Source organism: Scyliorhinus canicula, chromosome 15 (genome assembly GCF_902713615.1).
Source record: "Scyliorhinus canicula chromosome 15, sScyCan1.1, whole genome shotgun sequence".
Classification (NCBI taxonomy): Eukaryota; Metazoa; Chordata; class Chondrichthyes; order Carcharhiniformes; family Scyliorhinidae; genus Scyliorhinus; species Scyliorhinus canicula.
Genome location: NC_052160.1, coordinates 8084165 through 8098598, shown reverse-complemented (window position 1 = coordinate 8098598; position 14434 = coordinate 8084165). Strand labels below are relative to the sequence as shown.

The following is a 14434-nucleotide window of genomic DNA, read 5'->3' as shown; positions in this document are numbered from 1 at the left end:
CATGTTTAAACATATTCCAAAAAAGTTTTGTTTCGTGCATGCTGAATATTTCACTGCTTATTAGTGAAAACGGTTTCCAGGCTCACCTACACATTGTTAGTCAGATCAGGACAAGTGGAAAGTGCCAACTCTGGGAGGTATGCACCAAATAAAATAAATGCTACCACGATTATTATCTAAAAAACAGTTAACATTTCAGATCAACAATTGCTTTGGAATATTTATGGTAGCATATCATGCTAATGGAGGAAATATAGAATAATTCACACGAGTTAGACATCAGCTCAGACTGAAGCTGAAAGCAGCACCACAAAGTCAATTTTAGATCAAAAACAAAATACTGTAGATGCTAAAAAAAAGTAGTTTTCCCAGCACACTTTTAAATATACATTCTTGTTTAAATTTAAGTGCAAGAGCTATCTGGTTAAAGCACATCCGATCTTACCAATCAGACATGGACTACAAAACAGAAATTGTAAATACCAGTCAGGCATTGACTAGAAAATAGAAGTTTTATTTTTGGCTACTACCATCCAGTTATCTGCATCCAAACAAGATGGCTGCATAAAGGCACAGAAAAAAAATCTTCTCACTGGCCATAACTAACATACTTGCATCCTGACTTCCAGTACATCCCTTAATCTAAAATATAAAAAGGGGGTGTCAGTGAGGATATGGAGTTAAGTTCCTTGAATACTTCTGCAGAAGCTAGAATCCATGGCAACCAATGTACACGGAGCAGAAAATTGAGTATTGGATAGAATTATGCTTCAAAAGTACATTTAGCAATGTTGTACCATTAAATTGCATATAGAAAGTGATTGAGGATCTAAGAGGATCAAATACAGCAATCTTTCAGTACATTAAACCATTTGTATGGATTTGATAAAGTCATTGTATTACAGTCCTATGCCTGCCTAATTAAATCATTAGCAAAATTAAAACTTGGTGAATTGTATAGGCTTGTAAAGTTAAAATGGAATAAATCTTCAATGGAACCCTGTTGGAATGATTTCCTTTGCAGAATAGCAGAGATCAGAAACCAGTTTTAAAAAAAAATGTTTTTGACCAAACCTACACAAGGAAACCTTTGTCGAATGTTTCAGAAAATAAATATTCTAAACTAATCATCTGTTTCATGTTACCATTGTAACAATGTTCAATATTGTATTCCAGCTCACAGCAGGTCAAAGCAAGGACACCCGAGGATTCTGAATTGTCCATAATGTGTATGCTACAATCATGCCAAGGAATTCTGCGATTATATTTGCTGATTTTGCTCAACTTTACATTCTTTGTCAACTAAGGCAACAGTTATATGATTGGACACAATTCTGGTCAAACTCAGTCCATCAAGTATAAAAAAAATTCTGTAATCTATTTTAGCCCCTGACATTTTGATCCCAGCTCACACTTCCACATGGTGCAGACAGCCAAAGTCAGACATGAATAGCAGCAGAGGAAACAAAACAATTAAAGTGATATTCTAATACCTATACTCTAGCATTTGGTCAAACTCATTCCCATTTATTTTACAATGCAACTTTTATACCATATTTAATATTTATATTATCTATTATAATAATGATTTAAGCTGTAGAATACTTCCAGCAAATCCTGATTGAAATGAAAAGCTGCATTTAAAATGAATGTTCTTTGAAGGTTCATCTGCAAAATGGACAAAAATATATATTTTAAATACAGTTAACCTGCTGTTCCACGCAGAACGTTTGGGAGAAAAAAAAAGACTGGAGTCAAGTAGAGAACCTCCTCAGAACAAGGAGAAAGTTGATCTGCCACCAGGAGGTTGGGTAACTTTGTTATGGGATCGTGGGCGTGGACCTAGGTGAGGTTCATGGTCATCCACTGTGGGCTCCTTTGGTTTTTCTTCATCTTTCTTCTCTTCACGCTCTTGTTTTTCATGCTCTTCAATTAGAAAATATTAATATTAACATGTTAATCACAACTAATTAATTGCACTAATTCCTTCTCAAAAGCTGCATAGCATTTACGTCCAATTTCTAATATTTCACCATGCCATTTAAAGTGACGGCATTATGTTTTTTTCATGCCCAAGAATATATTGTTCCGAATGCCTGGTCAGCCCTCAACAATGGCTAAGATACTGGACCAGATACGTAGTTTTTAAAGTTTTGAGATTTGTGCAGAAATATCAATTCGTTCCGGGAGAAATAGGGCGTAGTTATTTTATAAACAAACTTCACTAAAACAAAAGAAAACAATAGTAAACTTTAACTCAGATTACATGTAGTTTATAATAAATAATCTTTATTATTGTCACAAATAGGCTTACATTAACACAGCAATGAAGTTACTGTGAAAAGCCCCTAGTTGCCACATTCCGGCACCTGTTCGGGTACACAGAGGAAGAATTCAGAATGTCCAGTTAACCTAACAAGCACGTCTTTCGGGACTTGTGGGAGGAAACCCATGCAGACACTGGGAGAATGTGCAGACACCGCAGGAATCGAACCTGGGACCCTGGCGCTGTGAAGCAACAGTGCTAACCACAGTGCTACCATTATTAAACTAGTTCCCATCAAACAACTTTTCATGAAAATACAGCTCCCATTCCACTTACATAGTCAAGGCGACACAAGCATTGTGATCTTTCTTTTGTTTTTTTTATAAATTTAGATTACCCAATTATTTTTTCTATTAAGGGGCAATTTAGAGTGGCCAATCCACCTACTCTGCACATTTTTGGGTTGTGGGGGCAAAACCCACGCAGACACGGGGAGAATGTGCAAACTCCACACGGACAGTGACCCAGAGCCGGGATCGAACCTGGGACCTCAGCGCCGTGAGGCGGTTGTGCTAACCACTAGGCCACCGTGCTGCCCTAGATCTTTCTTTTGTTAGGGACATTCGTTCAGAACCTTTTTCTAAAGCCTTCGATCTGCAAATTTATTAATGATCTCTTTGATGGTTACTTACATCCTTTTTCTCTTTGCCCGTTCCCATAGAGATTCTATGATTCTAAATCAATTCTCTCTCTCTCTTAAGCTCCGTCCAGCCATTTAAATCAAAAAAGGTCCTCTTCTGGGATACCCAGACGGGAACTTCAATTGTAATTTGGGCTGCCTGATGGCTCACTCCAGTTTACACAAAAGACGAAAGCTATGCCATTCATATACAACTAACTTTCCATTGACAGACTCTAATGTGATAATGGCTTTTCCGGAATGTTAATGGATCTCGAGTAGGTCACCCTGGCTGAACTGGGACACCCTTTTAATGAGGTTAAGTCTGAATGAGACACGGTAACGAGGCTGTGGGCGTAACCCTCAGTCTGCTGCCAGCAATCTTTTCTTTCAGTCTGTTTAACCTTAAATTGCCTGCTAAATTTTGGACCCTATTTCTGGACCCAAGTTCCTAATATCTCCCTGTCATGACAATATTTACAGTTTTATGCCCATCACATGCCAATTGTATCAATATATTCTGTAACAGTCTCACCTTTCAAGTCCTCATTTGCCTCACTTGAGAATATGTCTGCATCCTGTTTTTAAAAAAAAGTTTAAAAAGAGTTAATTACTGCAAAGCAACTGGATTAATTCTACAACATAAATTAAACCCATTAAGACAGCACTATTTTATTTTCTTTCCTGGGATGTGGGCTTTGCTGGCAAGGCCAGCTTTAGTTGCCCCATGCCCAATTATCCTTTAACCGAGTGACTTGCTGAGCCACTTTAGACGGTGATTGAGTCAACAATATTGCAGTGGGTTTGGAGCCCCATGTCGGCCTGACAGGCACAGACGACAGATTTCCTTCCTTAAAAAGGACATTAGGCCTTTTGTGACAATTGATGATACTGTAATTGTCATGGTCACCATTACTCAGGCTGGCTTTATATTCTAGGGAGATCTGATTAATTCAAATTCAATTCCAGTAACCAGTTTCATGGGTGGAGGTAGCCAAATACCCACATCTCATGAATGAAGATTTCAGAAATTACAATCAATTACTTGATTAACACTTTATATAAAATATGTAACAAACTGAGCTACCATGGATGCAAGTTATCTTGCTTTAAGTCAGTGGGCGACCACGGATTCCGTTCTGGTGCAACATCAATTTTGTTTATAGGATTGGCAGTCAATGTGTTTCTCTCCACAATCTCGAGATGCAACATAGCCTAGAAACAACTATTTTTAGGCCATTAAATTGCTCGATGTAAAATGAATCTCTTTCCCTATCTCTACAGTACACCGTCTCTACAGTACACTAATACAAGAACTTGGATTAAATCTCCACAACATCTGATGTTATTAGTAAGTGTAGAGGTAATCATGATGCAAATGTTAATAGCCCGATAGGCCAGTGCTTCCCAAACTTTATCTGCTTCACTTTTGGAACTCGCCCTACTGCAACTCAACACCATGTTTAGAATCTGTACCTTTGGTTTGTTTGGATTCACTCGAACTACCGTTGGAGCAACTGGCTCTCCAGAGTGGTCATTATTCTGTGTATCAACTGAAACAGCAGGTAATTGTAAAGGAATAGGCTCTGGCTCTGATTCACTGAAAATCCCACTGCTTTTTCCACCTAGATAAATGGTTACAAAGAATACAGTTTGGTTAATGTTATATAAATGGAGCAAGTTTATGATTTTGAATGCACAGTGGCAGATAACTTAAGGGAATTGATAAATTAAAAGGGGAAAATTTATAGAGCCACAGTAATAGGCCAAAAGGCTGCCTTCTGCACTGCAACATCCCATGATGGCTTTGAATGGATGGGGGACAAGGCTAAATCATTCAAACTATTTTAGTACCAGACAGAAACACTATTACAGTAATCAAAAGGTAAAGTGGAGGAAACTTAGCACCCTGGGAATTAGCAACCAATTGTAAACAGAGGTAGAAAGTAGGAAAAATACTTCCACTCAACATTTGACATCGCTGATTTGCATTTAGTCTTCTCAGATCAGCCAAGGAGACTCAAGTTTGCCATAATGAAATCAGAAAATACAAGAAATGCTTAAGCAGGTCAGATAATATCTGTAGTTAACCTTTCAGCACACAATGACCCTTCATGTTAGCAATACCAATAAGAGCTCACAACAGTATTGACTCTGGCTGTCCATTCAGCCACTAATGATACCTGCAGGCTATAGCAGGTTGCATCATGCAGACACCTACAGACTGATGCTATATACATTTATACAATCTGTGCATCCAATACCAGCAGACATCCATGAAAGATGCAGCTTGAAGGTTTTAGTTCCATTTGACCTCCTTACCTGGAGGATTAGATCTCTTTGGGAATGACGTTTCTTCTGGAGGTCCAAAGATATTGGATGCCATCTTATGGGGTTTGATAGATGGTACATCAGGAACACCAAATATGTTACTGGAACCACCACCAGGTGGTTTGAGTACTCTGCTAATGGAGGAACAAAGAATCAAGATTTATCACATTAGTGCTCCATTTTATCAGATGTCATCTTCTCTATCCCTCCCAGTCAAGTACAATATTTGAAAGTGTAGAGAATCTCATTTACTAACTTGCGAAGGACTTGCAAACATTACTCAAAAATCCATTCAGCACCAATTACTACGTGGCAGTTATCTTGATATATTTCAGTTATTAGTGTCAATACTTTGTTAGAAGATAGAGTATCAACCCACTGGAACAAGGAGAATGTTTTTTGTCCCCCATATCAAGGTGGAGAGATAGTGGCATGGTGGTAACTCAGGGGGCCCAGGCTAATGACCTGGTTATCCAGATTCAAATTAAATTAATAAAAAACTGAAAGCTAAACTTAAAAAATTCCTCGTGGTTCACTAATATCCCTGGCAATGTCCTGTCCTACTGCAGAACCGACCCAGCAAATAGCACAATAGTACAGTTAGGAGTGTGGTGCCCTAGGAGTCAACATTGACTCTCGACCCCACAAATCTCATTGCACAGGCAAGGAAACCCACTGACTACCACATACCACCCTCCTTCCGTTGATAATTCAGTATTCAGGTTGAACACAACCTGCAAGTGCCCCTCCTGACTTTGAATGATCACAGTTCCTTTGCTGGATCAGAACCCTGGAACTCCTTGTCTGACAACAATTCAAGGGTTCAAGAAGGCACACGAGCAAGCAGGGAGAGGCAACACTGACCTCATCAGTAATGTCCACATGTCGTGAAAAAAAAAAAGAGAACCGTCTAAAATCCAGGGTTTGTATAACAGATTAACTCGAGGGTGTATGGTAGCACAAGTTGCTCACCCTAAATTAACCAGATTGATCAATATGGTTTGATATCTAACTCAGATTGTTAAATTGTGACAGCTCACTCTCTGGAAAGATTTTTGCGGCAAGGATGTTTCCTCTTATAGAAGAATCTAGAAATAGTTATCCATTTAAGACGGATGAGAAGACATTTTTTCGGAGGATCGTGTCTTTTTGGAGCTCAATATTTTAAAGGCAGAACTAGATAGAATATTGAGGGGTGCAAGCGGGTGAAAGGTTATTGGGGGTAGGATGTGGAGTTGAGATTATAAATCAGATCAACTATGATCTCATTGGCTCGAGTGGTTGAGTGGCTTACTCCATATTCGTATGTTTCCATGTGGTTTGGTAGCAGGAACATTTGCACAATAGGACACACACTACACTACAGAAATAAAAGTTAACATTTTACAGTAAACAGAAACATGGAATGCAGTGAACTCACTCATAGGTTGAACAACAAACTATTAAAGTTGGATATTATGCATACGAAAACTATGTAAACCAATACAAAAACACTCAATAAACAAGTTCAGCCTCCGCTCAAGTAGAAGCAGAAAAATAATCCTGCAACCCTAAATAGTATTGTGCAGGGCAAGTGCTCTTGGCGTTATCTATCAATTTCAACACAATACCATAAAAACGTCAAATGATGTCAACCTGAAACAATGAAAGTCCATTGTCCACAGAAAAAAAACATGATAAAAGCCTGACTACTTTTACCCCAGATGATTAGATACACCCAGTTACCACTTAATACATTGATATTTAATTCATTCATCTGAGTTTTAACTAATTGAGGCACATCTAGTCATTATAACTAGTGTAGTACAGGCCTTGGAATACAAATTGACTAACAAAACCAGAGCATTAAATATTCATTCAAAAGGCCCAGAATGAAACACAGAATTTACAGTGCAGAAAGATGCCATTTTGCCCATCGAGTCTGTACTGGCCCATGGAGAGAGTACCCCACCTACGCCCACACCTCCACCCAATCCCAGTAACCCCATCTAACCTTTTTGGACACTAAGGGGCAATTTAGCATGGCCAATCCACCTAACATGCATGGAGGAAACCCACACAGGCATGGAGAGAAAGTGCAAACTCCACAGTCACTCACGATTGGAATTGAACGGGTCGTGGAGCTGTGAGGCAGAAGTGCTAACCACTGTGTCATCCACAGGTCCAAGAGATTCAGAAATCACGCTCTTCACATGAGACATAAAATGAACTTGACCAATTATCAGCTGTAAATGTTAATGCCAAGCATAACATGTTTGTTGTACCAAGTAGGGCAAATATCTTGCAGCCATTATAGCAATGGCACACAAGCAGTAATAGTATGATATTAGTTTCTAGGATTGTTTGAAAATAAATATGGGCAGGATGGTATACAAGAACTCTGCTTAATATCGTTTGAATATCCACTTGGATAAGTGGCATTTCAACTGAAGGAAACCAACTGGACATAGAGCATCCAATGCACTCCTGCACATGGCCATTATCCTAGTACGTGTTGAAGTTCAAATCTATGACAAATTTCAGAAGCCAAACAAATTACAAACAAGACATCAAAACTGTTGGCATTTCCAATAACTGACTTAATTAGTACGGTTTGGAATTATACTCCACATGGTTCACAGGGAAGAGCACTAGAAAGAGGATTGGGGTGGTGGTGGGGGGACGTGCATAAATACCTTCCGTATATAAAAATATACCATTCAGACCAAGTGAAGCATGAACCAGCAATAGACATGTGCCTCTTCCCATTCTACTAAACATTTATAGCCAAACTAGATGTTAACAAAATCTAAAGTATGTTTGGGTTTAATCATGTAGCAACAAAAATCAGAAGTCGAATTCTCTGCTAAAATAAAGTGGGCTGCCTTAGTGGGTTGATTGAAACAAAAAGAACCAAACGCTGGCCGTTAGCTTTCAGATGTTCATGTTGCCTTTCTCTTCATTCCAATTAAATAAGGCAGTTTCCGCATGAACAGATGGCCATTTGAGACAGAATAATGCATTGCTCAATATCCTGTCTAACGAATGAGGATGAGCATATCCTCAATTGAACTGCAAATTCAGCTTTAAAAAATGCCACTCCAAAATCCTGAGAAAAGCTCCATAAAGCAATTCAAATGTATACCTTTGTTTGACTTTACAAAGCAAATACTTTTCTTCATTCCATGCTGGGTCAGAGATCCAAATACATTCAACATAAACAATTTGCACATATCCCACCTAGTGTGGCTACAAATTGGCCATCTTCACAATGAATGCACCTGGTAAATTAAAAGCTACCAACTAATAATCCAGCTGCTTAATTCTGGACTGCAAATTTTTGTTTCAAGTGGTTTCATTTTAAGTATGTCCAGTTTCCTCAATTTTTAAGCCACAACTTAAAGTTATTTTTAAAAATTGTTTAAATTTTTTAAATTCATTTTTCACTTGATACAAGAGTAAACACAGTTACAGAGTAAATCCAAAAACACAAAATAACCCCTCACAAAACCTACCCCCTCAACAACTAACAGTGACCAATTCCTTGAAATAAACAATAAAAGGCTGTCATCTTCGATAGAACCCTTCAATTGCTCCCCTCATGGTGTACTCCGACTTTCTTGAAGTATAGCATCAGGTTCCCTCAGCCACACCGAAGCATTGGGTAGAGATGGAGAACTTCACCCCAGCAGTACTCACCACGATGCAGTCAGCAAGGCAAAGGCCAGGATATGCCCCCGCCCTCCTGCAGATCCATTGAATCTGACACCTCAAATATGGCCACTATCACCCTAAATATGGCTACTATAGGACAGGGCTCTAGCTCAATCTTCAGAATCATCATCATGATACCAAAGAGGGAGACACAAAAACCCACGAGCTTGGGAGAAAACCAGGACGTGTGCATGGTTAACTGGAACAGTGCTCGCTGTCCTCCACCCCTGAAAGAAACATTTTGCAGTTGGCCAGGTGCACCCTAATAATCACCTGAAGTTGGATCAAACCAAGCTTCGCACATGAGGAGATAGAGTTCACTCTACAAAGGGCCTCACTCCATAATGATCAACATGGTAGCAGAGGTTAGCACTGTTGCTTCTCAGCATCAGGGACAAGGATTTGATTCTTGGCTTGGATCACAGTCTGTGTGGAATCTGCACGATCTCCCCTTGGCTACGTGGGTCCCTCTGGGTGATCCGGTTTCCTCCCACAAGTCCCAAAGACGTGATTGTTAGGTGAACTGGACATTCTGAATTCTCCCTCAGTGCTAACCATTGTGCTACCGTGCCACCCCTCTCCACTTACCTGAATCCCTCAAAGTGATGGCCAACAGGTCCATCATCAATGCAAACAGGATTGCATTGTAGGGGGTGGGGGTCATAAAAACAAAACAAAGTCAGGAGATATAGACTTGCAATGTTTCATTGTGAATAAACCTATCCCAAGGAAAGACGAGCTCTGGCTCTTTCCTTCAACTGGCTAGCATTTGTCAAGCCTCCCACCCCACCTCGTCAAGTTCTTAAAATTAACTTCCTTACCTTCTCCACCCTCCTTTAAGACACTTTTTAAACCTGCCTCTGACCATCAACCTCAACATCTACTTAGGGCTGTCATTTTGCTTTCTAATGTTGTCAAAGGCTTTGGGATGTTTCATTATATTAAAGACGCTATACAAATGAATGTGGCACTAACTCAACGCTGGTACTTCCAAGCCGTAAAAGAGAGAAGTTAGATACAAATGCTGTGAAGACATTGTTACGGTCATCTAGTCAGCTCTCTAGAGACTGAACCAGAGCCATAACTTCAAGCTTTTAAAACAGTATATTCCAGGAGTGGTAATAAGGGCATAGCTATTTTACAAACAAACTTTATTAAAAAAGAAAACAATATTTAAACATCAACTCGCAAACACTAACAGTTCCCATTAAACAGGCACCCCAAGGCCGGAACCATGCTGCAGATGAGAGAACAACGCTGCAAAGATTAATACAAGTGGCATGAAAGCTGCATGTTCTGGTATTTACCAGTACATGCAGTATTGCCACCTGCACTGCAAGGCAAAATGCAATACTTGCATTTAGGAAACAATATTTCTTCTGTTAGGGACTCTCGTTCAGAACCCTCTTCCAAACTCTCGTTCAGAACCCTTTTCCAAAAAGTGCCTCGGTGGCAACTTTCATTACCTCTCTCAGTCAATTTCCAAAGCCTTCTGCTCTATAACTGTTCAGAATAGCATTCTCTCTCTCTAAGCTCCGCCCAACCCCTCAAACAACAGTTCTCTGCCAGGCTTGAATCAGCGTCATCTTGGCTGGATGTTTGCCCGCTTTGTTTATACAAAAGAACAGGGCCATGCTATTGATAGGCAACTAACCTCCCACTGATGAAGAAAGAGGCCATCAGACTCTGTAATGGGCTAACAGCTGGCCAGACAGGAATGTCCTGAAGAACAATAGCTCTGGGGTATCCCACTAACGAGTTCAAGTCTGACTGGGACAATGTAACTCGGCCAGGAGTGAGCATATCCCTCTGACTGTTAGCAGATTCTACACCCCCCGCTCAAGTTTATTTAACCCCTAAATCGCCTGCTACATTGGGGTCTCACTTCTGGATCCAATTTCCTAATATATCCCACGCGTAACAACATTCGAGTGTTACCTCTGACCCATCAGCATGCCTCCGGACAAATGTGAGGCAATGCATTTTGGAAGGTCTAATGCAGGTAGGGAATATACAGTGAATGGTAGAACCCTCAAGAGTATTGACAGTCAGAGAGATCTAGGTGTACAGGTCCACATGTCCCTGAAAGGGGCAACACAGGCAGAGAAGATAGTCAAGAAGGCATTCGGCATGCTTGACTTCATTGGCCAGGGCATAGAGTATAGAAATTGGCAAGTCACGTTGCAGCTGTATAGAACCTTAATTAGGCCACACTTAAGTACAGTGCCAATTCTGGTCGCCACACTACCAGAAGGAATTGGAGGCTTTAGAGAGGGTGCAGAAGAGATTTACCAGGATGAAATGAAAATCGCTTATTGTCATGAGTAGACTTCAATGAAGTTACTGTGAAAAGCCCCTAATCGCCTGTCCGGGGAGGCTGGTACGGGAATCGAACCGCGCTGCTGGCTTGCTTGAAAAGCCAACGATTTAGCCCAGTGAGCTAAACCAGTCCCTGTTGCCTGGTATGGAGGGTATTGGCTATGAAGAGCGGTTGAATAAACTGTTTGTTCTCACTGGAACGACGGAGGTTGAGGGGCGACCTGATAGAGGTCTATAAAATTATAAAGGGCTTAGACTGAGGCTATAGTCAGAGGCTTTTCCCCAGGGTAGAGGGGTCAATTACTAGGGGGCATAGGTTAACGGTGCGAGGGGCAAGGTTTAGAGATGTACGAGGCAATTTTTTTTTTTAAAACACAGGGTAGTGGGTGCCTGGAACTCGTTGCCGGAGGAAGTGGTGGAAGCAGGGACGATAGTGACATTTAAGGGGCATCTTGACAAATACATGAATAGGATGGGAATATAGGGATATGGACCCAGGAAGCGTAGAAGATTGTAGTTTAGCCGGGCAGCATGGTCCACACGGGATTGGAGGGTTGTTCCTGTGCTGTACTTTTCTTTATTCTATAACAGGCAGCACGGTAGTGCAGCAGTTAGCACTACTGTCTGCAGCACCAAGGACCCGGGTTCAATCCTGGCCCAGAGTCACTGTCTGGGTGGAGTTTGCACATTCTCGCCTTGTCTGTGTGGGTTTGACGCCCACAAACAAAAGACGTGCAGGTTAGGTAGATTGGCCCTCAATTGGAAAACATTTTGAAAAGAACATGCCTATAACAATATACTTAGCAAGGGTTGAGTAGAAATGGAGCAGAGTAAAGGGCTAATACTGATTATAACATGCGTTATACTCAATGGATAAGTCATTGTGGTTAGCACCGCTGCCTCACAGCACAGGGACCCGGGTTCCATTCTGGCCTTGGGTGACTGTGTGGGTTCCTCCGGGCGCTCCGGTGTCCTCCCAGTCCAAAGATGTGCAAATTAGGTGGGGGCGAGAGCCGGGGGGCCCCGGGGCGGAGAGAGAGAGCCGGGGGGGGGGGGGGGGGCCGGGCCGGAGAGAGAGAGCCGGGGGGGGGGGGGGCCGGGCCGGAGAGAGAGAGCCGGGGGGCCCCGGGGCGGAGAGAGAGAGCCGGGGGGGGGGGGGGGGGGGCCGGGGCGGAGAGAGGGGGGGGGGGGCCGGGGCGGAGAGAGGGGGCCGGGGCGGAGAGAGGGGGGGGGGGCCCGGGGCGGAGAGAGAGAGCCGGGGGGGGGGGAGAGCCGGGGGGGGGGGGGGGGGGGAGAGCCGGGGGGGGGGGGGGGAGAGCCCGGGGGGGGGGGGGGGGGGCCGGGGCGGAGAGAGGGGGGGGGGGGCCCGGGGCGGAGAGAGAGAGCCGGGGGGCCCCGGGGCGGAGAGAGAGAGCCGGGGGGGCCCGGGGCGGAGAGAGAGAGAGCCGGGGGGCCCCGGGGCGGAGAGAGAGAGCCGGGGGGGCCCGGGGCGGAGAGAGAGAGCCGGGGGGGCCCGGGGCGGAGAGAGAGAGCCGGGGGGCCCCGGGGCGGAGAGAGAGAGCCGGGGGGGCCCGGGGCGGAGAGAGAGAGCCGGGGGGCCCCGGGGCGGAGAGAGAGAGCCGGGGGGGCCCGGGGCGGAGAGAGAGAGCCGGGGGGGCCCGGGGCGGAGAGAGAGAGCCGGGGCCGAGAGAAAGCCGGGGACGGAGAGAAGGCCGGGACGGAGAGCCGGGGCCCGGGGCGGAGTTTCTCTGGAGAAAGTTTCTCGTCAGGCGGTTGGGGTCCCTCGCTCCCGGGGCTCAGTGTGGGGGGGGGGGGGGGGGTTTGCTCGGTGGGCCGCCCGCAGCCTCTCACCTGGAGTTGGGTTTATCCTTCAGGCCCTGGAAGGTGCTGGTGGACGACATGGCGCTCGAGCGGACTCTCCCTAACGGCTGGCCGCCCGTCACTCAACATTTAAACCAACCACCCCCTCCTCCCATTGGTCCACCCCCTCCTCCCATTGGTCCACCACCTCCTCCCATTGGTCCACCACCACGTCCTTCACGCATCTTCTCCCGTCCTCACCAATCAGCCGACCCACCACCTCCTCCCATTGGCCCAACTCCACGTCCATCACGCACCTCATCCCGCCTCCAGCCAATCCTCGTTAAACTGAGCGGGCGTTACCACCTCCTCCTATTGGTCCAATGCCACGGCTATGAACTACTCATCCCGCCACAAGCTGCGCTCACAAGCTCAACCCCACGGCCATTGGACCGAGCCCCCGTCAATCAGCCCGGACCGCTAGCCAATCCGAACGTGTGACTGGCGTTAACCCCGCCCCCAGAACAAGACCCATTCTGATTGGGTAAATTCGAATCAGGTTGCGACGTTCAAGGAACAAAAACCCGGAAGTAATGTCAGACGCGCCTGAATCGCTGAGATGGGAGGATTTCTCTGCTCCTATATAACCTCAATATTAAAGCGCTCAGACTCCTTTTCTATCACAATAGTAATTTACACTTTTTGAGGAAGTTCTTGATGAAGGAATTGTGCTTCAAAAGCTAGTGATTCGAAACAAAGCTTTTGGATGTTAACCTAATGTGTTGTAAGACTTCTTACTGTGCCCACCCCAGTCCAACGCTGGTATCCCCACGTTTAAAAAACGTGGTCCTTTCACAAGACACAATAACGGCTCACGTGCTCTTAAATCATGCCAAAATGCACAAATATCAAAATCACAGAACCGCCACAGTGCAGGGGCAGACCATTCGACCCATCAATTCCCCAGCAATCCTCGAAGAGCATGGTACCCAGGTCCACTCCCCCCACCCCACCCTCCATAACCTCGTAACTTAACCTGTGTGTCCCTGAATATCAAGAGACAACTTAGCATAGCCAATCCAGGTAACCTGCCCATCTTTGGACTGTGGGTGGAAGGTACAAATTCCACACGGGTACATAAAGCCGGAATCGAACCCACATCTCTGGTGCTGTGTAGCGGCAGTTCCACCCACTCTGCCGCCCAATAAAATCAAAGTGGAGAAAATTCACAGCAAGTCTTACAATATTACCTGTACTTGTAGTTTTTAAGCCAGTATTTTACTTTGACCGCTGACAAAAGCACTTAAATAAATAATATTCTCTATTTCCCTTTTGTGCTGAGAATC

At 44.0% G+C, this 14434-nt stretch overlaps 1 protein-coding gene across 2 annotated transcripts; it reads right to left on the bottom strand.

Annotated features, from left to right (window-relative positions):
- Positions 1-493: 493 nt before the first annotated feature.
- Positions 494-13264, bottom strand: jpt2 (Jupiter microtubule associated homolog 2). 2 transcript variants are annotated; one of them, XM_038820183.1, is made up of 5 exons: positions 13140-13264; positions 5268-5407; positions 4422-4570; positions 3481-3523; positions 494-1926 (listed from the first exon to the last, which is right to left on the bottom strand). In XM_038820183.1, exons 1-5 carry the CDS (start codon positions 13187-13189, stop codon positions 1772-1774), a joined length of 537 nt encoding a protein of 178 aa, XP_038676111.1. In that variant the 5' UTR covers positions 13190-13264; the 3' UTR covers positions 494-1771. The 2 variants fall into 2 exon arrangements, with proteins under 2 accessions (XP_038676111.1, XP_038676110.1); XM_038820182.1 differs by having other exon boundaries at positions 5268-5410; positions 13140-13248.
- Positions 13265-14434: the final 1170 nt, after the last annotated feature.

What these genes read in the sequence shown, in the direction of transcription:
- jpt2 (XM_038820182.1), bottom strand. Translation starts at nt 13,189, where the DNA reads ATGTCGTCCACCAGCACCTTCCAGGGCCTGAAGGATAAACCCAACTCC. An exon ending in AAGGATAAACCCAACTCCAG is followed by an intron (nt 5,411 to 13,139) that starts GTGAGAGGCTGC and finishes TTCCTCCATTAG; the next exon opens with CAGAGTACTCAAACCACCTG. An exon ending in AAAGAGATCTAATCCTCCAG is followed by an intron (nt 4,571 to 5,267) that starts GTAAGGAGGTCA and finishes CCATTTATCTAG; the next exon opens with GTGGAAAAAGCAGTGGGATT.